Below are 27276 nucleotides of genomic sequence, written 5' to 3' on the forward strand. Positions count from 1 at the left end.
GAGTCATGAAGGTTCTTTTGGACCTGCACCTGGAATGGAGTTGTGGCTTTTTGTCTCCCCTAGTCTACCCATACTCCTGGGGCAGCTTATTTTCAGTTTAATACTTTTTCAGTCTGGCTGCTAGCTATAATTTGGAATTCATTGAATTGTTGACATGGTTGACCTGGGCCAGTGTGATTCAAGGTTAACAGGACTGTGAAAGTCAAAATGAAAAAGAAGTTCTCTGGCACACCAGAAAGGCAATCACAGGGGAGCTATTCCAGAAGAGTGGAGTTAATGAAAAGCTATCTGTCTTTTGTCAGTAGCACCAAAATTCCAAAGATTCACATATTTAACCAGTCCTAAATGATGGTTAAAGTTGAGATGGGAAGAAGTTTTGGAAAAATATGAACAGACAAAAACCAGTGATTCAAACTTTGATTGGTAGAGAAAAATAGTCAGGGGTAGTCAGTTGTTTAAAGGAACATTTTAGTTTTGATAAAATAGGAAACTTCTGAGATTAGTTAATATTGAACCCCAAATTTAAAAAGTTATCTAAAGTTTTCAGAATCAAAAAGTACATTTAGAGTTTTCTGTAAGGAGTAGATTATTGGGGGAAAAAAAAAGCCATAGGTAGCCCCTCGTATACTATTTGGTGTGTGATTAGATTATGGTAGCACTTTTCAGAAAACGTCCTAATTAAAATTTATTTGGAGCACTGATATCTGTTTGGTGAGACCAAGTTAGAACATGTGAAGATTAATGTCTGACAGTGATCCCAGTGGCGGTTTCTATGTGTGAGGGCAGAAGCTACCGAGTTGAAAAGAAAGGAGAAGCAGTAAGTAGAGAAGGTAAAAACAGAAAAGATAAATTAACCCAAGAGTTAAGAACTCTAAGTTCTTCTCCCATCTCTGATGATCTCCAGACCTCTTAGTCTCTCATTTGTCATTATAAATAAAAGATGTGAACTCTATGATGTCTAAATGTCTTTCCTTATTCTCTGCTTCTGTGAGCTACCTTCTCATTAGGGGTGGCAAGCTTTCAAAATGGAAAATTTTAGTCCAAGTTTGCAGAAATAGGCCATTCACAAAAACTCATTTCTCTTTATCCACACTAATGTGACACATAGAAATATGAGTCTCAATGAGGAGATTTAAGTAAATGAGATGCAACAACCAAGCAGGCAGAAAGACTTTAAAGAAAAGCTATCCCAAAATGTAATAATCATAAAGAAGTTATAGCAGTTTACAGGTTAGAACCCAGATAGCACCACTTTCAAATGATCATAAATTTTAAGTGGTTGAGATTAGAGGATATTCCAATTTGTGCCTCATGACATTTAAGTCATGTTCCATCTTTTCTCAGTTTAATAAGTATTCTTTTAAAAGAATAAAGGGCTACATTCCAGTTTTTTAAAGGCATACTCGGGCACAGACATGTACATTTTGGTGTCTGTCAGATACATTTTATTCCTGAAATAATTTGAAAAGGCAAATGTATTCTACATCAAAAACACAGAAGCTTGTGCCACATGTCTCTTAACCAGACCCCACGAATATTGCCCAAGCAGAACTAAGTAATCACTAAAGGATGTATCTTCATGTAAAATTATCACGTGACCAGTACAGTCATACATGAGAAAAGTTAGCAGGAGCTTGACTGAGTTCATGTCATGCGTTGCTTTTATTTGCCTCCTTTGCCCTTTGTTTCCTCCCCCCACCCCGCCACCACCACCGCCCCTCCCCCATCATTCCTTTGCTTTTTTTCCTTTAAGCAAAATCTGTTAAGTTTCAGGACATCTTAAAAAGAATACAAATTACATATTCTATAGAACATGCAACCCTGGAGAGTTGATTTAATAGGGTGCATATTTTAACATAGATAAAAATAGCAATTTGGCTGATAAAATGTCTAAAAATTGTTTGACCATTCTAAATTTCAATAAGCCCTTTTATGCTTGACCCCAGAAAAGTTTAGTGAAAATGCTGAGAAAGAATAACTATATCATAAAAGAGCTCACGGGCATTGCAAAGAGTGATAATTATAAGTAGAAAGGTACCCAGCCAGAGAGAATGATCTGAAGTGTGTGACAAAGATGGATGCTATGAACCATTTCCTGTCACATTTTTATAGATGAGCTGTGAGATACAGAAGAAATAAAATATGTTAATTTTATCCTTAAACTATATAGGCCTAAACACCATCAAAAAGACTGCATGAAGGAAAAATACAGAAAAATATTAAAACACACTGAAGGATTTATCCTGGTGACTGGGAAATTACTGAGAAATCTAGTGTAGGGACAGGTAAATGTTTAAGCTGGGAACAGCACATGACTACCTCCAGTGCTTAGAAATTTTCAGTGGCTGCTCATTTCTTACCAGAGCAAACCCTCCCCTATTCTATAACATGTCAATACCATCACCCCATCAGTGAACCCAGTTCTATAACAGCATCTCCTACCATCAGCCATAGCCTACAGAGAGCTCTCATGAGGCTTTTAATCAATGTTGGTCCCCTCTCACTCGTGCCTTCCTTATCTCTTTGATATATAGTGTCTTCTGGGCTTTCCAACAGAACATAGTGGATTGAGGGTTTTCTTAAATGACGTGGTCTAGCTACTCTCGCAGGCCCAGTTCATAGTTTCTTTACTGTTATCCTCCTGTTATGGCATCTTTAGTGTTGTCTTCCTCCAAACTTACAGCCTTCATCACAGACAGCAGCAATACTATCCTATAGAGTACTTTCCAAGGTGCTAAATTATTTATTCTAAAGTGCTCCTATATAAACTCTATATGTTCTTCCCTGCTTGAACCATCAGCCTAGGGATCCAGTCCCATACATGTTCTCCAAACTCCTGCTGGTCCACATTGGCTAGGTAGGACCTCCAGTTTTCAAATGTATAGTCATTTTCCCCTCTTAACAGTCCCAGCAATTCCATAGTTAGAGTGAATTGTGACGTAAGTCTAGTTACTGGCCTGGTAACCAAGAAAGGAAGGTAGTTCCTTCTGGGAAATGACATTATCTTGCAAGGCAGAGGGCTCTAAACAATCTTCAAGCAAATGGAGACAACTAAAACTTAACAGAGTTGGGCCCCGTTTTCAGGCCTAGGGGGTTAAGGAGCATCTGAGGATTCAGTATTTTTGAGAGCATCAACCCAGATTTCTCCAGATGCCACGTCTTTAGGGCCCTACTTCTCCAAATATAGCCCTTGCCAAATTCGAGAATTAAACTTCCTCTATAGCTGTGACACTTCATAATGAAGTTCTGAGACCTGATCCTCAGCTCTCAGGAGATGAGAGTCTCTTTACATGCTGCCAAGAAGAGCCTCTGGCTTTCACATTCACTTTTTAACTTGTGATTAAACATAGTCAGTTTGTATTTTCTCTAACGTATTGATTGTATCTAGTAATAGTCATCCCGTTTCATCATTGTTATAATCACTGTTTCTTCCCTGCTCTCTTATCTAGTACTGCATTAAAAAAAAAATAAAATAATAAATTTAAGGACATATTTATAGACTTTTTTTTTTTTTTAACTGAGTCTTACTCTGCTCCCCAGCCTAGGATGCAGTGCTGTGATCTTGTCTCACTGCAACTTCCGCCAGGGTTCAAGCAATTCTTGTGCCTCAGCCTCCTGAGTAGCTGGATTACAGGAGTGTGCCATGCCTGGCTAATTTTTGTATTTTTAATAGAGACAATTTCACCATATTGGCCAGGCTGGTCTCGAACTCCTGGCCTCAAGTGATCCTCCCGCCTTGACCTCCCAAAGTACTGAGATTACAGGCATAAGCCATCACACCCAGCCATATTTATAGATCTTGCAGGACAAGGATTTGGAAATCGCACAACAGGGAGGAATTGCTTTCTCTACTTCACGATGTCTGGGATATAAGTTTGGATGACTCAAATGTCTTAGGGTTACTCACAGGACTGAGGGCTGAATTTATCTTAAATGGTTCCTAAAAGGAGTGAGTTTGTCTCCAAGGAACACTTGGGTAATGTCTGGGACATTTTTGTTTCTTATAAGTTGAAGTGAGTGCTACTGGATCTAGTGGACAGAGGCCAGAGATGCCGCAAAACATTCTACAATGCACAAAACGGCTCCCCACAATGAAGAATTATCTGACCCAAGATGTGGATGGTACTAAGGTTGAGAAACCCTGATCTGGAGGTTTCCTCTACCAAATAGAGTGCTTGGGGGTAGGATGGCTCAAAAGCTTGGCTTAGCTGGGACCTCTATATGACTTGGGCTTCCCCATAGAATGGCAATCTCAGAGTAGTTGATATTTATGACTCTTTAAAGGTGACCTTTTACAGTGCTTTAATAGCAAGCAAGGCTGTGTCTGAACAGTACATGAGGACATGGAAAAAGTGGTAGAAATAATAATCTATTTGGTAGAAAAAGGGTAAAACAGTCTAGAAAAAGCTGTGTTGCCTTTTATGACATATCCTCAGATGTCCCATAGGGTCACTTCCATCATCTATTGGTCAAAGCAGTTGCAAGCTCATTTAGACTCTTGGATAGTGGACAGTTCTTTACTATTAATGGAATATTTTAAATTGTGGCCATCTATTATAGACACGACACCGCATATCGCTTACACACCTGAGATAACACATCTCTTGGGGCATTTTCTTTTCTGCCAGCATCACATCCCAGTTCCCCACAAATGAAAATGCTGGTGGTTGCATTCCTATAGAATGCCAGGAGCTATTCATCCTCCACCAAACACTAGTGATGAAATTTTCATTTCCTTGCACTGGTGGGTTATCCAACTTCAAAATCTTATTTTGGGGTTTGCTCCTAGGATCACTTCTGGTTCCAGCTGTTGCAGATTAGAGTTCCCAGAAAATACTGAAATTCTGAAAATTGCATGTGAGATTTTTTTTTTTTTTTTTTTGAGGAATGCTTTCGGGAACAATGCCTGTGAAGGTGTTAAGAAGGTTGGGACAGGAAAAAAGTCAAACTGTGATGCAATTGTGATTCTCTCAGTGGATCCTGCAGGGAACTGTGAAGATAGGCTGTCTTAAGAGATGCCTATAATAGAAACAGAGCTTTAGTCTGGCTTTTGTATTCCTGTGTTGGCCAGTTACTGGATGCAGGTTGCTTGTTCCCTTGGAATGGATATAACCTTGGGCTAGGGAGTTAGCAGTAGACAGATGGCAATTCCCAAAACAGGGACATAGTTATGAGCCTTGAGCAGCTAACACTTCTGCCAGCTGGAGGAACAAGTGTAAGGAGGGGATCTAGTTGGTGCACCATAAAACATTCACTGCAAGTCTTGGTATGTTTTACTAAATGTGGATAAGAAGCTTTCTTTAATTTACTAGGGAAAAATTGCCATTTGCCCTTATTGTTTGCCCTACAATTACCATTTGTTATACTTTCAAGTTCAATGTATTTGAGGTGTGGCATTTAGGCTATCATAAATAGCTCATCTCGGTTGGCAACACAATAGATACTGGAAACAGCTTATAGCATGTATGCAAATAATTCTCACAGACTACAGTATTCAAATACGTTAAGCAATTCATTTGAGTGAAAAAAATGTATCCTTGTTTTTCTGTTCTGGAAAAGTAGTTGACCCTCCATCCACAAGATACTTTATTCCCCTTTGAGAGTTCAAATTTGTGCAGTTTACTGGAGCTCAGCTCAGAAAACTACATGAGCTACTAATGCTTATTTCAATATAAGAGGAATCAAAATGGCAAAATGCCTGAATTTTCTGTTTTTAGTTAACCCTTACTAAGGTGAAATAAAACCTGTGATTGATCCTTACTATTAATTTTAGGGTTCCTTTAGGAAGACTATGTATTATATCTTCACAAGAAATGCAACAGCAGACAGGTTTTTAGAGCTCTTGTGGACTTTCATATTAGAAATAGCAGTACTAGCGGCAGACACAGCATTAAAATTCGAGTAATGGAAGGTGAAAGGAAGTCACAAGAAAGGAACTCTCCTCCCAGGAACAGAACCAAAACCAGAGTGAGAAAAAGGAGCCTACGATGTAAAATTTAAGGAGGCATTCGCCGCAAGTTGCCCACTCTTCCCTTGCACAACCTTTGAAGATGAGTGCCTTCAAAAAAAAATCTGCGCCTGGGCCTCTCACCTAGTCCCAGCCTTGCTCAAGAGTAAATCTGAACAGGAATCGGATAGGAAGTAGATAGAACAGGTTTGTGCCTACATGGCGTGTTAATAGTTCATTCTAAGCACCTGTTATTTTTATAATCCTCTTTTCAGTGGTTCTTTACCCAAAAGTCACCCCATTTTGTACCTTAGGGCCCAGCAAACCTGGTCATAACCAATTTGACAAGGGGTTGATGTCTGAACTAGACAGTTCTCTATGGTGTATGAATTTTTGTCCTTTATTTTTTTTTTCTTGAGACAGGATCTCACTGTCTCCCAGGCTGGAGTATAGTGGCCCAATCATAGCTCACTGTAACACTGAATTCCTGGGTTCAAGGTATCCTCTTGCCCCAGCCTCCCAATAGCAAAGACGACAGATGTGCCTCACCTCCCAAATAGCTAGGACTACAGATGTGTACCACCATGCTAATTTCTTCACTTTGCACAAACTGGTCTTGAACTTTTGGCCTCAAGTGATCCTCAGCCTCAGCCTGCTAAAGTGCTGTTAGTACAGGTGTGAGCCACTACACCCGGTCTTGTCTGTGACCTTAGGGTGATTTACCCTGAGACCTTTCCCAAGCAGGGACACTTTGATTGCAGTTCAACTCTAATCTTTTTGGAGATTTTAATGAGATTTACAGCAAAAGTAAGCAGATAGGAAAGTAGCATCAAATGGGAACTCTCAGGGGAAGATAGCAAGCAGAGGGTAGAGAATGAAGTGGAGGGGGAAAGAATCAGTTAGTTGGTAGCAGGGTAGGAAGTAGAAGCCTGGAAGAGTGACAGAGAGTGAAGAGGTAACTCTAGAGCATCAAAGACCATTTGGGTCTTAGGTCACCTCACTGGCATCAGACTGGCTACTCCTGCATCTAAATTGTGAAGATTGTTTCTGCTTTTGTTTACTCCTGAATGAGCAATACTGAAATGCTACCCACTTTCTTTTTTCTTCTACCAAACCACAATTAATAGAAATAAACTGCATTTTCTTCTATATTTCAGGAGTATGATTTCAGAGGCTCTAGATAATGTTTTGTCCTAAAATATCTCTTCACCAGCTGCTGGCCATAGTTTGTAAAAAATTTCATAACAGGTGATACATTTATTTGGGTCCTAAAGGTATTTCAAGCTTGGTGAATCTTCTATTAAAATGCCACTATACCTGGAAAGGGAACATTTTGAACTGCTGCCAGACAACCTCTCATTTTGTTTTAGTTGCCAGAAAAATCCATGAGAATGCAGCTGAAGATGTCCTAATAGAAGGAATATTTGATGGGTAAGAGAAACGGGATTCTCCTAGATCACCTCCATCATTTCAACTTTGTCCTCGCCAAACACCATGTCTGGATCCACCTGTATGTCATATTTTCATCTAGCTTGCACAATTTGGCTTGAAAAGCATGCTGCTCTTCTAAGAGTTGACAACTAAGCTTACAAAATAAGATGTGGAAGTGAATGTTGACCAAACCAGAGCTGAATTGTCATGCTGGTGTCCTGACATACACAGAGCACAGGGGTTAGTCAGCCCAAGTTCACATCCTGTTTCTGCTCTTTATATGCCAGAGAACCTTTGGATGATAAATTATTTTTGGAGATGGAGTCTCGCTCTGTCTCCTAGGCTGGAGTACAGTGGCACAATCTCAGCTCAGTGCAACCTCCACCTCCCGGATTAAAGTGATTCTCCTGCCTCAGCCTCCCAAGTAGCTGGGACTACAGACATATGCCACCACATCCAGCTAATTTTTGTATTTTTTAGTAGAGACAGGGTTTCACTATGTTGGCCAGGCTGGTCTCAGGTGATCCACCCACCTTGGCCTCCCAAAGTGCTGGCATTACAGGCATAAGCCATTGTGCCTGGCCTTGGTTCACTCTTTATATGATGGCTGTGGCATGCTGTAAGCTTGGATATAGCCCTCAGGCTGTTTCTTCCCCAGACCTAGGGCAGCAGGGATAGAACTATGGCTGTGGCAGAGGCTGCCAGATGCCTCTGGGAGCCTCTCCCTAGGGAAACTCTGTGGGTATGCTCAACCGTAGGTATGCAGATATTCTGCATTCATGAGATAGGGGCCCTGTCTGGTGAAGAGTAGAGGGAGGAGGTTCACAGGGAAAAGGGGCTGGACTCCTCCATATGTTGGTTATGGTGTGCTGGAGGTGCCAGTGTGATGACTACGCCCTTTGTTTTTTCCCCAGCCCAAGGGCTCTTAGGGTGGTACCACTGCAACTGTAGTGGCAGAGCAGTTGTGGGTTGACTGAGATTTCTTCTTGGAGAAATGTTAGATTGCTCTGATTGTGGTGATCAGGTAGAGGCAGGGTGGTTGTGCTAGAGTCCCAGGTCAAGTGGTCTTTGCCCAGTAAAGAGAAGGACCAGGATCTGTATGGAGAACAGTCTGGCCACTTTTCTGTGCAGTGATTGCTCCATGCTGTGGGACTGGGCCAGCCCCTCGTTTCTATAGACTCTCCAGAGCCTGGAGACAGCAAGGACAAGGGCTGCAAGGCAACAGAGATAGCAACCCCCACTCCCACAGGGAGCTCTTTCCCAGGGAGTTGCAGAGCTGCTACTGGCTCCATAGTCCCAGCAGAGGGTGGCAGGAGATCCAGGCCTGGAGGACCTACCCAGTGAGGAGATATTAGAATGGGCACCATGTAGCATACAAACTTGCTACTTTTCCTCATGGCTGCTGCAATACGGTGGGGGTCCGTCCCAGTCCCTAGTCATCTTAGATTTTCCATTACTGGACAGTATTATATGAAACAGTAAAGATTGCAACCTACCCCTCCCTCTGAAAGCTTCATTTTAGGGAGGTGTGGCCCTGCTGCCAGCCTGAATGCACCTGCAGCAGGTGGCTGGAGACCCTGGTTGGGAGATCCTGCCCAGTGAAGAGGAATGGGATCAGAGACCTATGTATAAAAATGGTCTGGCCACTTTTTGTAGAGCAGCCGTGCTGTGCTTCTAGTCTGCTCCAGCCCCCAGTCACATCAGATTGTCCTTCTTGCCTTCGGGTTTTGGAGAAAGTTGGTCAAACAGTAAAGATGGTACCCCCCACCCCGCTTCCTTTGGGGAAGTCACTCCCAGGAAGGCTTGAAACTGCTGTTAAGAAAACACTAGCAGTTGACCATAGACTCTAGTCAGGAGATATTCTGCCCAGTGAAGAAAAATGGAATTTGGGGCCTGTGTGAATAATCAGTTTGACTGCTTCTCTATACAGCTGCTGGGCTGTGCCAGGGGACCAATCCAGTCCTTAGTCACCTTGAACTCCCTAAGGGAACAATGACTAAAGCTGTGAAACAGCAAAAATGGTGGCCTGCCCTTACCCCTGGGAGCTCCATCTCAGGGAAGTGTAACACTGCTACTGGTGGTTGGTTGGAGTTCCAAGCAAGTGGGTCTTAGCCTGCGAGGTACTGTGAAAGCAGGACCTGCAGACAGTTGCTGCTCAGCCCCCTGAATTCAGTCCCTTTCTAAGGGGTATGTATAAAGGTTCCACCTTCCCCTTTTCCAGAGTTGCAGCTGCTTCTGCCAGGAAGCTTGAGTATCTGAGGCTCCCTGGGCTTCATGTGTGGCTGACAGGCTGCTCTCCTGAGACTCCATGTAGCTCTGCATGTCAGACTTAAGACCCTGGTGGAGTGGGTTCATGAGGGATCTCCCGACCCAAGGGTTGCGAAGATCTGTGAAAGAAGTGTGGATTCTCAGGATTGTGCACTCATTCACCACTTGCCTGGGCAGTGGAGGTTCCCCTGGCTCCCTGTTGCTCCCAGGTTGCAGTCATCCTACCTTGCTTTTCTCTATTCTTCATGGATTGAGTTGTTTCCCTAATTAGTCTGAAAGTACGCACCTGGATGTTTCAGTTGAAGGTGCTGTATTTACTCACCCCTTCCATTCCTCTCCATGAGAGCTGCGTGCACTAGTTGCTTCCAGTTGGCCATTTTGGCCAACTTCTCTTTTCTTATAAAATTTGTTGGTGTTAAATGCCTTTCTTTTATGAAATAGTGATGGTGGTTTTACTAATGTCCTCATTTAGAAACATAAAAATTTGACAACTCTTTAATGTACATCAAATCAGTTTTGGAAATATTACTTGCCTGTAAGATCCAAAATTCCTAGAAGTTGCTCATCTTTCCCAATTTCATTTTACAGATGAAAAAATGGAGGCCTGGAGAGAACAGTCAACCCAGGTTGCACCTAGTTTAATGCCTCAGTGCTTTGAAACTTATAACAAATTAAATTTGTGCCTTTTAATTTTTTTCCAGAAAAATTTAACAGGTTTATTTATAATTATTATAAAGTTGAACCGCTGAAACTTGTTCACTGAAACATTTTAACTTGCATTAATGCTTTACGTCTCCCCATTTATATTAAAAATTCACACACAAATGAAAATGGAAAAACTGCCAATACCTGATTTCTGTCCCCTATTTTTCCACTCGCAATCATATACATAGGTACCTTTTGACCCCATGGAAAAAAAAATTATCTAACGTTCAGAACTACCAATATCGGGAAGAAAATTTTTTTTAGAGTGAAATGTTTCCCATCATAGTGGATTCTTAAGCATGCTCTCCACGTATGCAGCGTGCTAGCTGGATGTCTTTTGGCATAATTGTTACACATTTGGCATGGATAGCACAAAGGTTGGTGTCTTCAAAAAGGCCAGCCAGATAGGCCTCACTTGCCTCCTGCAAAGCATAGCTGCGCTCTGGAAGCGCAGATCTGTTTTAAAGTCCTGAGCAATTTCTCACACCAGACGCTGGAAGAGAAGTTTGCGAATCAGAAGTTCAGTGGACTTCTGATAACGTCTAATTTCACAGAGTGCCACAACACAGTACCAGGCCTGTAACGATGAGGTTTCTTCACCCCTCCAGTAGAGGGCGCACTCTTGCGAGTGGCTTTTGTAGCCAGTTGCTTCCTGGGTGCTTTAGCACCGGTAGATTTGCTGTCAGTCTGCTTTGTACGAGCCATGGTATAGAGACCTCCTTACTCCCCCTTCTCCTTCAGCTGGAGCTAGGCGAGTGAGAGGCGGCGCGGCGGCAGCTATGAACACAATTGCCTTTTAATTTTTATTTGACCGTGATCAATAATGTAGGAGAAAACAACTTGATTGGAAGAAAGAAAGTGGAAGGTTGAAAAAAAACCAATCCATGGGGTCTAGAATAGTGACACAGCCGATACCAAATAGAAATTCTAAAACTGTAAAATACAATAACCTAAATTAACAATTCAGTGACTAGTCACAACTGCAGATTAGTCACAGATGAAAAGATAATCAGACAACTGGGAAATCGGAAGAAAATACCCAAATAATGTAAAGGTTGGCAAAAATATGTAAAAGTGAAAGTGTAGAGAGAAACAGTCCCCGAAAGAGATAAGATAATGAAGAGGTAGCATTAGCAGTTTCCAGAGTTTTCCAGAACTATTGAAAGATACTCTGCCACAGCTTCAGGAAGCTAAGCAAATAAATAAGAAAATGTATCCAAGCCCATGATGATGAAAAATAAATCTTTAAAAGTAGATTATCTTCAAAGGAGTGACAAATTAGCAGTGACTTTTTCACAAAAATAATGAAAATCAAAAGACAATGGATAGACATATTCAATATGCTGAAAAGAAAGTAAGAGCCAACCTACAGTTTAATACCCAGGAAAATGAAAGCAAAAAAGAACCTATTTTCACAAAAACAAATACTGAAAAACAGACTGAGAGTTCTTTCCTTGCACCATAGCCCCTCTGGCACTTTGGTGAGCTCTATGAACACTTTCCCAGGATAAGGTTATTAAATACACAAAACAATATATAAAATGACAAAGGAAGCTGATTTTATTCAAATACAAATTATTTTGAAAACCAAATTCATTATATAGTAATATGTTTATTATATGCTAAGTAACAAGATCTACATAATTTTACATGACTTCTAAGTAGTAAAAGTTCGTAGAAGTTTGTCTTTAGTTAGAAAGCTAAGCAGACTAAGGGTACTGGTGGGCAGCAAGAAGGTGAAGGAAAACAATCAGCATGAAAACTTAGGCCTCGCTAAGGTGCTATTAGCTTGCTTTGACACAGCACCTGACTCTGGGCTGTACATACCATATTGTAAAGTAGATGGTGCAGCCCCTTAATAAAAAAAAATAATGTTTGCTGCATTAAAAAATGTGGGTTATACATGAGTGTGCCATCTGTTTAAGATATCTTGACAAAGGAATGGCATCTTCCAACATTTTCTCCTTTACAATAGATATGTAACAAAGCCAATCTTTACATAAATACCCTATGTTTTGTTTCACCTCATTTAAAGAAAATAAGACCCTGCCTTTCATTGCTATGGTTTGCTTTATATAAGTGAGTCTTCCAAAAGTAGTTAGCTTCTGTTTATAAGATTTCACTTTTAAGTTATTAATACTGTTTCTGAGACAGCATGTTAGGTATTCAGATTGGATGAGAGAAAAATATATATTATGATGTTAGTCCATTCTTGCATTGCTCTAAAGGAATATCTGAGTCTGGGTAATTTATAAAGTAGTTTAATTGACCCACAGTTCTGCAGGCTATGCAGGAAGCATGGTGCTCACATCTGCTTGGCTTCTGTTAAATCCTCAGGAAGCTTTCAGTCATGGTGAAAGGCAAAGGGGGAGCCACTGTGTCACATGGTAAGAGTGAGAGCAAGATTGGAGGAGGAGCCATTTACCTTTAAACAACCAGTCTCCTTTTAACTGAACCATAGCTTTAGTTAGCTCTCATGTGAACTAACAGAGTAAGAACTCACTTATTACCACAGTGAGGCCATCAAGACATTCATGAGGGATCTGCTCCCATGACCCTCCCACCAGGCCCCACATCCAATATTGGAGATCACATTTCAACATGAAATTTGAAGGGGACAGACATCCAAACCATATCACATGGCAAAGGGACACCAGTTATTTAAGCCATTAAAAGTTTTCCTAATGTACTGTAGTAATTGTCTGAGGGCTTTATTTAGCTCCTGATACTTCTATCAGCACAAACATTAAGAAAAATTGATGAATACTTAAGGAAGTTGAATTATTTGAAAAGCTTTTAAATCTTTAAGTTTATTACCTTGCCAGTAATCGAAATTGAAATCCCATTTATGTGTGCTTATAGCTGGAGGGAGCTTCAGCCCTTGTTCAGACAATGGGGCCAATGTAATCATTATTCGTGGACGTATGTTTCAGGACTGGTATTCTCTCCTGGTGCTCCTTGCCTGGCTGATCTTCTTCCCCCAATGAAAACACACTGAACAAAATAACAGACTTCTCAGTGTTGCTGGTCTCAATCTATACTGTGTTCCTCCCCACCCACTTCCAGGTGTTATATCCAGGTGGCAGAAGATCAATATCAGAAACAGAAAAAGTCTTTTGTTTTCTTGACTCCTTTATTTCTTCAGTCCAACCTTCAAAACATTTTAAGAGTCCCATAAATCCAATACTAAAATGTCTAAATTTTAACTTCCAAAGTACCTTTGTGCCAGGAGGCAGAGTAAAAATCAGCTTTGACTGCTTCAAGAAGGAGCTCCTAGGCCAGGCACAGTGGTTCACACCTATCCCAGTACTTTGGGAGACTGATGTGAGAGGATTACTTGAGGCCAGGAGTTCAAGACCAAACTGGGCACCATGGTGAGACCTCATCTCTACCAAATATATATATATAAAATGTGTGTGTGTAACATAGATAACAGATAACACATATGTTACATATGGTGTATATACATGGTGTATATGCCATATGTATATACCATACCATATGTATATACCATATGAAGGACATCGTGGGGACAACAAGGTGGGTAGATGAACAAAATAACTGTTATAAATTTGTTTTCTCAGAAATGGGAAGAAGACATTCTGAAATACACCTGAGTGTGTATTAATTTCTTCAAAAATCTCTGGGGGTATGTACCTCTGATATTAGCTACACATTATTCCACGATAAACTGAATTATAGGCCTATGAGTGAGAACATGTCGTATTTGATTTTCTGTTCTTGTCAGTTTACTGAGGATGGTTTCCAGATTCATCCATAGCCCTACAAATGACACGAACTCATTTTTTATGACTGCATAGTATTCCATGGTGTCTGTGTGCCACATTTTCCTTGTCCAGTCTATCATCGATGGACATTTGGGTGAGTTCCAGGTCTTTGCTATTGTAAACAGTGCCCCAATGAACATATGTGTGCATGTGTCTTTATAATAGAATGATTTAGGACCGGGCACAGTGGCTCAAGCCTGTAATCCCAGCACTTTGGGAGGCCGAGGCGGGCAGATCACGAGGTCAAGAGGTCGAGACCATCCTGGTCAACATGGTGAAACCCTGTCTCTACTAAAAATAAAAAAATTAGCTGGGCATGGTGGCATGTGCCTGTAATCCCAGCTACTCAGGAGGCTGAGGCAGGAGAATTGCCTGAACCCAGGAGGTGGAGGTTGCGGTGAGCCGAGATGGCGCCATTGCACTCCAGCTTGGGTAATAAGAGCGAAACTCCATCTCAAAAAAAAAAAAAAAAAAAAAAACAATTTATAATCCTTTGGCTATATACACAGTAATGGGATTGCTGGGTCAAATGGAATTTCTATTTCTAGGTCCTTGAGGAAGTGCCACACTGTCTTCCACAATGGTTGAACTAATTTACACTCCCACCAACAGTGTAAAAGTGTTCCTATTTCTCCACATTCTCTTCAGCATCTGTTGTCTCCAGATTTTTCAGTGATCACCATTCTAACTGGCATGAGATGGTATCTCAATGTGGTTTTGATTTGCATTTCTCTAATGACCAGTGATGATGAGCTTTTTTTCCTGTTGGCTGCATAAATATCTTTTGAAAAGTCTGTTATGTCCTTCACTCACTTTTGAATGGGTTTGTTTTTTTCTTGTAAAACTGTTTTGGTTTTTTGTAGATTCTGGATATTAGCCCTTTGTCAGATGGGCAGATTGCAAACATTTTTTCCCATTCTGTTGGTTGCCGGTTCACTCTAATGATTTTCTTTTGCTGTACAGAATCTCTGGAGTTTAATTAGATCCCATTTGTCTATTTTGGCTTTTGTTGCCAATGCTTTTGGTGTTTTAGTCATGAAGTCCCGGGTGTCCTTCTATTCAGCAATGACATCAGACAGGATCATGGTGGCAACACTGTGGGTTATCTACGTTGAGGCTGACTGAGTCCATTCTCACACTGCTGTAAAATACCTAAGACTGAATATAAAGAGAAGAGGTTTAATTGGCTCACAGTACTGCAGGCTATACAGGAAGTATGAGTATGATTCTGGCATCTGCTTGGCTTCTGGGGAGGCCTCAGGAACTTACAATCATGTGTTATGAGGTTCCTGTAACCAAAGCAACCAGCAATGGTATTTGTACAGTCAATGGAACAATCTTTTCTTCATCTGGTCCAGCTGCCATAGCATTCTTGTTCACTGCTCCTCACTCTTATGGCAGCAAAAAATACAAGTTCTGCAGAATCCTTCTGTGCCATCAGTTTCTCCAGAAGGTCTCAGGAACTGTACACTTCACTCTAGATTTATCAGATAACTTAATTTCTTCTAACAAATCTTAATATATTTTCCTCCTTCCAAACAAGCTGGTACACTTGACATATTTCAAATCAGAATGTATAAACACACAAACTCACACTTAAGCACATACCTGTTTTTTACCCCTGCCAGTGAATGTGTTAGAAACAAAAATCTTTGAAGGATTTTATTTTTTTTAGAATTTTCTCTTGGAAAGGGACAGACTGCCATGCCAGCAAGACATTTTCATAATGGGACAGAATCCACAAAAACACCTGGATAAATAGGGCGATTGTTCACATCCCTCCTTTTCTTTTTATCCACTTTTACTCTTGGTGATTTCATTCATGGACCCATCTTGAAGCGACTTACATAATGAGGATTCTCATATTTGTATATGCATCCTAGAACACTCCTCTGCATTTCAGATTTATAAACTCGCCTGTCTTCCTGGCAATTATATCTGAATATTAGAAATTCCCAGCATGATTATTCAAAGAAACTGAGCTCTTGATCTCACTTCCAAACTTGTTCTACCCTCGGCCATTAACTGAAATGTTAACATTCTTCCAGTTTCTCATGCAAAATTATTTCTTTTCCATTTTTCTCTTATAACTGTGTCCTAGATGTTTATCATGCAACATTCTTGAATTCATCCTCAATGTCTCTTTTTCTCATTGCCACACATCCAATCGGTCATTAAATCTTGCAACCCCTATTTTCAACATATATCCAGAATCCAAATACTTTTTTAATCTCAACAGCTACTAACCTGGTCTGAATCACCATCATCTCTTGTCTGTATTATTGTGAGTGGCTCCAACTCTGTACCTCTCTTAGTTAATCATAGTGTATTCTCAACATATCTGCTACTGTGGGCTTCTTAAAACTGGAGGATAAATCTGTTCAACATCCTCCAGTGGCTTCCCATCTCACTCAGTGAAAGCCAAAGGCCATCCATAGCTTACAAAGGGTCTAGCTGATGGGGTTCATGCTCTAACTTCATCTTTTCTTGCCTGCCTTCACTCAGTTCATCCCAGATATACCATGTTCTTCTGTAAGGCTCTAAATTTGATACATCCTCTTTTGAAAAGTCTTTTCACCAGATATCCATATGGCTGTCTCCCTTTCCTCATCTTGGCCTCTACTAGAAAAGAAAAGAAACAAGAAGGGTAAGTAAGAAAACACTGTGTAAATATGTATTTAATACAATAAAGTCAGGCAGTTTATATCATTGTGTAGGGGAATATTAGTAATAGGCAAAAACCAAAGAAATGAAAGACTCAGAGGAATAAAAATGGAAGTAGAGTGAAATTTAGGAGAAAGAATGGAAATAAGATACAGGCAGTTTCCTCTCCAAGTCCCTGGTGAGGTACAGGTGGCATAACTGCCGAAGTTCCCCTCCTGTCCAGATGAACATGAAGTTGAACTCTGCCAAAATGGCCTCTCTATAGTTTCAACTAAGTTCATCCTGGGTAAATCCTTTATTAGGTTGGAATTGTGGACAATCAAAAATATCCCAAAGAAAAGCCAGAAAGTAGTGATTCAAAAGGTTAAGCTAAGAATTAGAATATTTAAAACACTCAGGAGGGTTTGAAATATTTTTTCCAAAGAAACATTTAAAAGACAAGAAGAAAGGTCTTTTGTAATGTAAAAGTAGTGGTGGCTGTAGAAATATTTATTAGTTCAGAGTTCTGCTGGCTTGTAAGAAAGTTATTCCAAAATGAAATCCAAGTACTTTTCCTCCTCATAGATCCTAATTCAGAATATTCTGGAAATGAAGCCAGAAGAACACAACTTTTATCCAAATATTTATCTTAGTAGGGTGTCCTTAACTGGAATAACTCAAATGTTTTTAAATTGTTTGACAAAATCATAAACATGTATACTCTTGGGGTCTTATTCAATTGTATTTTATTAAAAGAGGCCTGTGGTGAATGAACATTTAAATTATCAAAGCTAGAAGCTGCGCTCTTGAATGTTGTCAGCAAAATTTTAATTGTGTAGTAAAAACTAGTATTAGTCTTTGGGAAAGGCCATTTGTGCAGGCACTTTTAGTTACACAGATGAAACACAAGTACACACCCATTTTTCTTGGAGAACCCTGCTTCCAACTAGATATTAAAGGTTTAGTTTAGTAATGTAAACTAAATATGTGATTGTATCTCTAAGATTTTTTTCTTTCACTACACATCCCTATCTACTAAAAAGTATTATAATCTTGTGAGGGCCGTGTGGGTGTAAGTGTATGCACACATGTATTATGTCCAAGAACAACCCACAAAAAAATTGGATGCTGACACTGGTTGACGGCAGAAAAGATGAGGCAGCTAATCTGGCATGGCTTCACCTAGTGCTAGAGGCTGTGTCATAAGACTGGATAGGATTTGCCAAAGCCCATTCTCTGCTGATCTTCCCTTCTCCCTTCCTGGAAAAAGTGGCATCATTCTGATTGAAGTAACTCTGATCAAATATTTCATTTGCCTTATCCTGTGCCTTGAGGTCCAGAAGTTACATCTTGTAAACAAAAGTGGGACTTTCCCACTTGGAAAATCTCTGTCAATTGTCTGAAGAGAAAATGGGGTGGGCCATAGCCTGGAGGAGGAAATGACATTCTCCCCATAGGGCTGTGAGCAGGTGAGTCTGAATACTGGGAACTTCTGCTGAAAGGTATCATCATGGAGAAGGAGGTAGGCTTAGCTCTGGGACATTGTGGCAGGTCAACTGCAAGAAAAGAATCCTGTGGGGCATTTGCAAGAGCTCTAGAAGGAGTAACATCTATATCCAGTTCCAAGCTTTCTTTTCCACATTTTAGTTCTCTTCTCAGGTGACAAACTAGAGCCAAATTTTATAATATTTAAATGTTCCTCGGAAATTCCCATGAAACACTTAGGAAAAAAACCCATCTGAGAAAAAGAAAAAGGACTTCCCAGGGTTCCACAGATGGAAATTTGGAATAGTGGTATGCAGGAAAGATTCCTTCCGCATAGAGAACCCATGGAAATCTGGGGCACTCTTAAGTATGTGAAGGTTGCCAGGTTTGGAGCCCTGAAGGTCCACAGCAGCCATCTATGAAAAGAGGGGCAATACCAGCAATGAGTCTTATCTCGGATGCAGGCAGAGCACCATCCTAGGGATGGCCACAGGATGGATACAGTGTCAAGCCTAAGTGATTACAAGCAAAGTCAGGAGTCACTTTGCTTCAAGCGTTAAGGGGGTAGTTTAGGTGTAAAACTCAAATTCTATATGTTCCAACAGCATCATTACATAGTAACAATACAGTATATCTCTGCTTCTTCCCTTTCTGATATTGGTGCAAACACCAGCCTGCCCTGGCCTCCTCTGCCTCTCCAGAGGAGAGGCCTTCCTTAGGGAAGGCAACGCATGCTCCTTAGCATACAGCTTAAGTTCTGTCATTTCTCTCTGCTCCTGTTCAAGCTATAGGGGGCAAATTCCATTTTTTTCTGCCAAAGCTGCTTGTGCATTGCCTGTCCTAATTCTCTGCTCAGTAGCTTCTCATATTCAGCCCAAATTAAGCCTGTCTGTTCTGTGCTCGAAAGGTGTCCTCAAGTCAAGAAGGTTCCTTTCATCTCCATTTGTGCTATATTCTACTACACAACCTTACCTCTGCTCTCCTAGTTTTACTGAGATTTTATTATAAAGTTGTTAAGCTTTTTTTTTTTTAACTTCCTGTTAACTGAAGTTGCTCTTTCCAGAAACAATCTATGCCTCTGAGAAGGATGTTCCAGAGGACATATTGAGAGACAGACACTGAGCTGTACTCAAAATTACCTCTGCCCTCTGACTCTGACATATTTTTCTTGGCTTGAACTTGTGAACCTGACTCCCTCTTCTGGATGGAGAAATCTTTCCTGTTTAGTGCTTTGGGGATCAGCCTTCCAGCCCTCCGGACATGCCCAGACTATCAGCAACGCTGAGTTCCTGGGAGTCAGAGCACTTTTGATGGGGAGCAAACACACAAAACAGCCAACACCCTTTGACTACATGTCTGTCTCATTGTCTGACCATTAATGTTTTTATTGCATATTTCACATAGCTTTCTCTAGAGTTTATTTGATTTAGTTTTAAAAATTAAAAGTTGTTGCTTTGGGAGAGATTTTCAGAAATGCAATCACCATCCTCCTCCCCCTTTTACTCTTTTCCTCCAAAGCTACACTTATGACCCAAATTTATCTGTATTCTTGGGTAAAATAGCTTGGTTCAAGCTAGAAACTCTGCCATAGAAAACATAAACTTTTTTTTGATTAAACTTCTCTCGGCCAGGCACAGTGGCTCATGCCTGTAATCCCAACACTTTGGGAGGCCGAGGCAGGTGGATCACGAGGTCAAGAGATTGAGACCATGGTGAAACCCCTTCTCTACTAAAAAATACAAAAATTAGCTGGGTGTGGTGTCACGTGCCTGTAGTCCTAGCTACTCACAAGGTTGAAGCAGGAGAATTGGTTGAACCTGGGAGGCAGAGGTTGCAGTGAGCCAAGATCGTGCCGCTGCACTCCAGTCTGGCATCTGGCGACACAGGGAGACTGTCTTTAAAAAAAAAAAAAAAATTCTCTAACATTGGGTTATTAACAAAAGGGGGTAGAGGGTACAGTACTCTTTAACCCTCTGATTTTAGCCTTCCTGAAGAGTGCATCAGAATAGATGGAGGCTGGAGTTAAACCCTCAAGTTACAGGTCAGAATCTTCAAACCTTGAATCCACTGGACAATCAGACAAACTTAGGAAAGCATGAGAGACAGAGGTCTGAGGCACACTGATAGACTTTAGCATTTTATTGGCCACTGAAAATAAATTGTGTACTGCACAATTTAGAAATTGTCCCAATATTACATTTTGTAAATAGATATGCCAATATTTATAGATGCACAAATAATTTCTGCTAAGTAAAGTTATGTTTTATTGTCGGGGATACTCAATAGGTCCTGGGAAATTCAGACAACAAGCTGTTAGAATAATTTTGAAATCTCTTGTGCTGGACTTTGAAACAGTTATCTGATGGTGGTAGCAGTTGTGGGATTTGGTCAATCAGACTAGAAGTTACCACAAACAAAGAGCTTCAATCCTTGTGAATTTCCAACAACAAAAAATACATCTAAACCATGTTTTTTGGTTCTAATTAGAAAAGAAACTCATGATTGTAGTAAAACACTTTGAAAATACATAAAAGTTTGAAGAAAACAGTAACTTGGAATTCCAAAAATCTTCTACTCATAATATTGTATTTTAATATACATACTATTTTATTACTATACCTTTTTATATTTTAACATCTTGAAACAGATTAATCTCATAATTGATAAAGTTTTTGTTAAAAATACATGAAATAGCAATGTTTCTTAAAATCAATAATTATAGTTAGATGTGTATCTGAAATTAGAGAAAATGCAGAATAGATATGCATGCATTTGTGAAGCCCTAATTATATTTGGTGGGCTTTGCTGTGGCTCTTTCATCACTACTTTGTATTCAAAGGAAAACACCCTATTAATCAAAACAAATCAAAATTTTCATTCAAGCCTCTCAAAGGATGTCCATTTTTAACCCCAATTTGCTTCTTAAATCCTTTCTCCACTTCGTACTTCCAAACTTTTTTCTCATCTCCTCCCTATTTTTTAAACTCTTGTTCACTTCTTTCTTTAGCCTCCATCATTTCTCTTGAAATTACTACCCTCGAGAGTAAAACTGTCATGTTTTACATTTCTGATGCATTACTTTCAGCATTAGACCCAGAAGCTCAGCATTCAAAATCGTAATTTTCAATAGAGATCTGATTAGAGAGAGAAGTGGAACAATTGGCTATTAGAATTTGTTTAGTAGGTGAGGGGAAAAGGGAAATACACTAATAATTAGCCCTGACAAAACATGTACAAAAAAATACAGAGGTACATAAATCAGACTTTTTAGGTAGAAAGAAACATTTAGCTTTACGGAGCTCATCTCTTTGAAGTAGTAAAATAAAATAGAAGGAATAAAAATCCTAGTCTGCACATTAAGGTTTATATTTCCTTTGTTTGCTCTTGCATTTGGCTTATGATCAGGAAATATAAGCTAATAAAAATGCATTTTCTTTATATGCAGTTCTTCTACATAAAAAATGTGTTTTATGGCCTCACTTTTCTCTTATCCACACCTGAACAGGGCCTACCCCTTGCTTCCTTAGTACCTTTGCAGGGTGTCACTTGAGCAAACACAGGATCTTGGAAGTCTCATCAGATTTGACTTATACCCTTTTTTCCCAAATGCTTTCCAGAGGGCCATCCATCTTTCAATACAAAATGAGAGCTGAGATTCAAAATGCCCACAAATGTTTACCCTGAAACTTCCATTTACATTAGCATAAAAATGCCTGATGTCAACTCCTTCCAAGGGAGAGGTTTTAATGAAGCAGAATCACCTTGAGGAACGAAAGACCGGGTAGAAAACAACAAAGCAGCAGCAAACAGCAAAACCTACTACTTCATAATTTGGACTCTGGCCAACCCTAGGGATAGATTCTGGAGAGTTCACCATAAAATGTGGCTGGTTACCACACCAGGGTTTTGTTCTTTAAAAATGGAAATTTGCACAGGTTCTAAACTGTTTATATACGAGCCTGAATTTTAGACTCAACAGGAGTATCTTCCCCCACATCTGCTCCTCACATTCTGTAATCATACAGAAAACTCTCCAGACATGTTCCTCACATTCCTATTCTTCACTTCTATTTTCTTCGGATATTTTATTTAGGAAAGAAACGAGAAAGAGAGCGAGCAAGATTGAGACTTAATGTAGATAAACACCAGCCAAATCAGAGTCCAGACATAATCCAAGCAAAAAAGGAGTCAGCAGGGTGTAGGGTAAATGCTTGGACATAATAGCACATTCAATAATAATAAACTTTCTGTAATAACAAGCAACATTCTCCTCAGGCCTCTTTATCCTGCAGAGCACCAAAAGGTTGGCACCATACGCTGAGCGACACCCTGTCTAAGGCTAAAGGCAGACAAATGAGACAAAGAAGAAAATACAAATTCAAGGTTGTTGTGTTAAATACGTTTCACTAGCAAAGCCAATGGTATTCTCCAATCATCTGGGCTGGGAAAGCAGCAATTCTTACAATATTGTTGTGAGTATCTATAATAGCTATTAAAATTAATGGGCTTTTAGTATCCATGGGGTTATATTTGAACAGACAATGCCTGTGTTCTTAAAGGGATAGTATAAATGTCCCTTTTCTGACTGATACCTGAGAGAGCCAAGAAAAGCACTTAACAAACACTGAAGAACTGACAGATTCATTAAGGAAAGGCACATTTGTAAATGGATGGCTGATACAGATATGCAGGTGGAATTAAGCCTTAGATAAGTTAAGAAAAGCTCTCCTCATTAAGCTTCAACTGACCTATGAATCTTAGTTTACCATCAGAGATAGACATTTTCAGAGTTCATTGCAAGATGTGACAGATCCAAGCATAATGTTTAATAAACTCTGGGAAATATGTAAATAACAAAATGAAATAACATTATTAAAAGGAGGAAATAAAACAGCTCATAATCCCCACTTCAGTTATAAACACTATAAACATTTTGTGCATAGATCTGTCCATTCATCTATCCACTCACCTACTTTACTGTGGAATTTTGTGCCATATGTTACAGTAAATCTCTCATTTATATCTGGCCACCTGACTGAAGAGTCACTTCCTTCTCTGCCTGTCATCTAAACATGTCTCTTTTTTGCTGCCACTGCTGGTAAGTTCGTTCTCCTTGCCTTCATTCACATTTTCCTCCCTTCCTTAGCTACTCCTATTCATTGATTCAGCAAGTATTTATAGACGATACATTGCTGGTATGAACCAGACAGACTCTTGCCTCCAAGCACCAGATCATCCCCATTGATGATCGGTACTCCTGAGGTTGAAAACACAGAAAGTTCCTACAGAAGATCTGTCTACCCTCCTACTGCCAAGACTTTGCCTGTGTACCAGCCACAGCTCTGCAGAGGAATGTAGTTACCCACCTTCCAGACTGATTGGACTTCTAGGATGTCATTTAGCCAGAACCTTAAGAGTTTTACCAGGTTTATCTTGTCCCTCAAATTTACAAAGTCCAGAGTTACCACCTAAGTTGGAATAACCCAATCGAAAATTGTCATGTAGCTCCTTAACATATAAAGTTATGAAGTAGAAGCTTAGATCCTGATTTCTAGGACAGATTTCAGAAAAGGTGCTCTATTGCACTTTATTCTGGAAGAAGCCAGAGGCATTTAAATGATCTTAGCTTCTGAATTTGATGGGACAGAGCCAGGGTGAAAAGAGGTCACAGAGAAATCTGGTGAGTCAGGTGTGTTTACTTTTTGTGGCTCTTCTAACAGTGGGGACTTTCTATGTCTGGAAGGTATGTATGTTCCATTTGCCCAGTTTTTATTTAGACAGACGAAGAGGCTTCTTTCAGCAGCAAGGCTGGCTTTCTAAAAGTCTGAACATGAGAGACAACATAAAATTATAGCGCATCAGGGTTCAAGGCCAGTGTGACCTTGAGCAAGTTATGCAACCTCCCTAAGCCTCCAGGTTTTTGGTTATAAAGCGGAAGATGATAATAACAGTACTTACGCAATACATTCAGAGTGAGCATTAAATATGAAAGTAAGAATGCACACATACTACCCAGTGTTAGGTAATCTTGCTATTAATGTTAATGGAGGCTGGGCATGGTAGTCACGCCTATAATTCCAACACTTTTAGAGGCTGAGGCAGGGGATCACTTTTGGCCAGGAATTCATCTGAGACCTCAGGTAACAGAGACCCTGTCTCTACATAAAAAAATTAAAAATAGAAATAAAACATAATGCTAATGGCAAAGGACAATTTGAAGAACAGGTTGGACAATCTCTTGTGTTAAATGCTTCATGCTTCTCAGAGTAGGATTAGAAAACCTCAAGGTTGCTTTCAGTTCTGTGGTTCTCTGATTCTCTACAACATTCTTTGTGTAGGAACAACCACCACCACCAAATTAATGGCCCTTCATTGACTCTTAATGAGCCAGTGGTGGACTGGGTTCTTTACCCATATTTCTTACTTGAGCCACAATTCTATGGGGTTGCATTATCATCCTCATTTTACAAATAAGAAAACTAAGCAAGTGCTAGAGGCTATGCTTATAGGAAGAGGCAGAGGTTGAATCTTGACTTGAGTCCTTCTAAATTCAAAGCCAATGCTTTTTCCTATGTGCCGTCCTTCTATATAGAAATAGGAATCAAGTTCCTCATCCTCAAGTAGTTTTCCAGGAGTGGGATGTCTTTCCTTGTGTTAGTCTGGAATCACATATTGAGTTTCTCTTGTGACCAATAACAATGTAGAAATGGCAGCCATTTACAAATGGGTTGACTGGGCTTGAGCTACCAGCCATGGTCAAGGATCACATCTGCCTGGACACTCATCTCATGTGCTTAGTAATCTCGGGGGATTCTACACAGAAAATTGGATGGTGAAAAAAGTAACCACTTTAATGTAGTGAGTGGGCTTGGCATCAATCAATAGTTTTTTAAAGAAAAACTCCTATAAAAATTGAGGGATCAAGAGTCCTATGTGTTCTTACCTTTAAGTAGGGAAAGAGTGATGTTTGAAATTATATTTAAAGCTGGCTATATGGTCTGTAAAGCCACTGCTTCCTATGCCTTAGAAGCTGAGGGAGACAAGGCCAGAAGTAACAATGACAGTGGTAAATATCTTTGAATAAGCCTCTGCCAATTAAAATCGCTAGAAACTAGTCTCTTCCTTTCCTTTACCAAGTTCCCAAATGTCTTGATGTGTTCCTTGAGCCCATCACAACTGTTCGCTGTCAACTTCAAAGTCACATTTCATCAAACTACCTGACTGCTTGCTGGGTGAGCTACCAGTTCTGCTAATAATGGTCCTTCAGTGTCACAACTGTGGCTCTTACTGCTGTGTGGCTGCCACTCGCTCAGAGTCGGGGAAAGCATCTCTGAAGACTGGGGCTTATTCGTGTTTGTATTGGGCTCTGCCTGTTTTCTTTTAATTAACTTTTGAGGAAATTGGGACAAGTTTACTCGGGACTAGCTTGGATTACATTTATCATAACCAAGACTGCATCTCCAAGCTGACCATCTAAGACCTCTCCCAGGAGAGAGGAAGTGCCTGATTCACTCAGAATATTCTTTCTAGAGCCTACTTCTCAAACTGGCTGGCTTTCTCTTGGTAAACCTAGCCAAGTTCTTCTGAGGGGCCCACAACTGATCCTCTCACATTTCTTGCAGGTGAATGATGAAAAATTCAGTGGACTCATCTTTATGTAAAACTGATTGCTTCTAAGCAATAAAACTACTGAATGATGTTAAAAGTTTTATATAGAAATTACCCTGTGGGGTTTTTTCTCTCTCCAGCAGTATCATTAGCAAAATAATAAAAAGGTAATTTTCTCTCCTCATCCCCCTCACAGAATTGGGATTTTGTGTTTTCTGTTCCTGGATTCCTGGTTTCAGGCAGAACATCTTTGAGCGTCAAGATGTATATAGAGTTGTGCCAACATGACATGGTCCCCAATCCCATTCTTGGTTTGGAAAGTATAGGTCAGGGGTTCCAGACTCAAATGCCTTCTGAGCATTGTGAATAATGTAGATGAATGTAGTGTTTAAGACATAGTAAGGAGGGATTGAGGCCTGTGGTAACCTGGATCATATATCCTTCTTAAAATGACTGCGCAGCTGCTGCCCAGCTTTAGCTAATTATTCCCACCTAGAGAGGTAGATCCAGGTCATTACATCAAAATAGAAATCTGGAAGTAAAAATGACCCTATGGTCTGAATGTTTGTATGCCCCGAAATTTATACATTGAAACCTAGTTCCTAATTAAAAGGTGGGATCTTTTGGGGATAATTAGGTCATGAGGGCCCCACCCTTATGAATGGGATTAGTGCCTTTATAAAAGAGGCTGAAGGGAGCTTGTCCACTCTTTCTGTCCTGTGAGGAAGGCAAGCCTAACTCTAGTGGGGACAGAGAATAAGGAGCTAGTAAGTAAAATGAAATAGATTGCCTTGTGATAAGTGCTAAGGAGAAAAAATAAAGCCGGAGGGAGAATTGAGAGAAGAGAGGTGCAATTGTAGACAAGATTTTCCAGAAAACTTTCATTGCCCTTAGCGGCATCTGAAGGAAAAAAGGAGAGAGCCATGTGAAAATCTGGGGGAAAGGCGCTCTAGGAAGAGGAAGAGCACATGGAAAGACCCTCCGTTTGCACAGGGGCTGAGTTAAAGGAACAACAGGAAGCAGAGTAGATGAGAGCAATGATCAAGAGGAGAGTCATAGGGATTGTAGTCAGAGAACAGTCAGACTGTGTAGGGCACTGAGACAGATAGTGTAATGGTTAATATTGAGTGTCAATTTGATTAAAGGATGCAAAGTATCGATCCTTAGTGTATCTGTATGGGTGTTGCCAAAGGAGATTAACATTTGAGTCAGTGGGCTGAAAAGACAGACCCCCCCCTTAATCTGGGTGGGTACCATCTAATCAGCTGCCAGGGCCACTAGAACATAAAGCAGGCATAAAAATGAAAAGACTAGATTGGCTTAGCCTACATCTTTCTCCTCTGCTGGCTTCCTGCCCTCTAACATCAGACTCCAAGTTCTTCAGTTTTGGGGTTTGGACTG

The 27276-nt window shown here is 40.2% G+C and overlaps 1 protein-coding gene across 29 annotated transcripts in view; it reads left to right on the top strand.

Moving 5' to 3' along the window:
• Nucleotides 1-27276, top strand: part of LOC128929302 (uncharacterized) — a 397062-nt gene that overhangs the window by 249503 nt on the left and 120283 nt on the right. For 5 of the 29 annotated variants that reach the window (XR_013524979.1, XM_078345949.1, XM_054243038.2 and 2 more), the window contains one exon: nucleotides 7318-7378. The exons of the other annotated variants lie outside the window; for them this stretch is intronic. Coding sequence is in view for 4 of the 5 variants with exons in the window: in XM_078345949.1 (XP_078202075.1) it covers nucleotides 7318-7378 (61 nt within the window). In the remaining variant the exon portion in view is untranslated. The remainder of the gene's footprint in view (nucleotides 1-7317; nucleotides 7379-27276) is intronic. 29 annotated transcript variants of the gene reach the window in all.

The sequence above is a fragment of the Callithrix jacchus genome, chromosome 12, assembly GCF_049354715.1.
Source record: "Callithrix jacchus isolate 240 chromosome 12, calJac240_pri, whole genome shotgun sequence".
NCBI classification, from domain to species: Eukaryota; Metazoa; Chordata; class Mammalia; order Primates; family Cebidae; genus Callithrix; species Callithrix jacchus.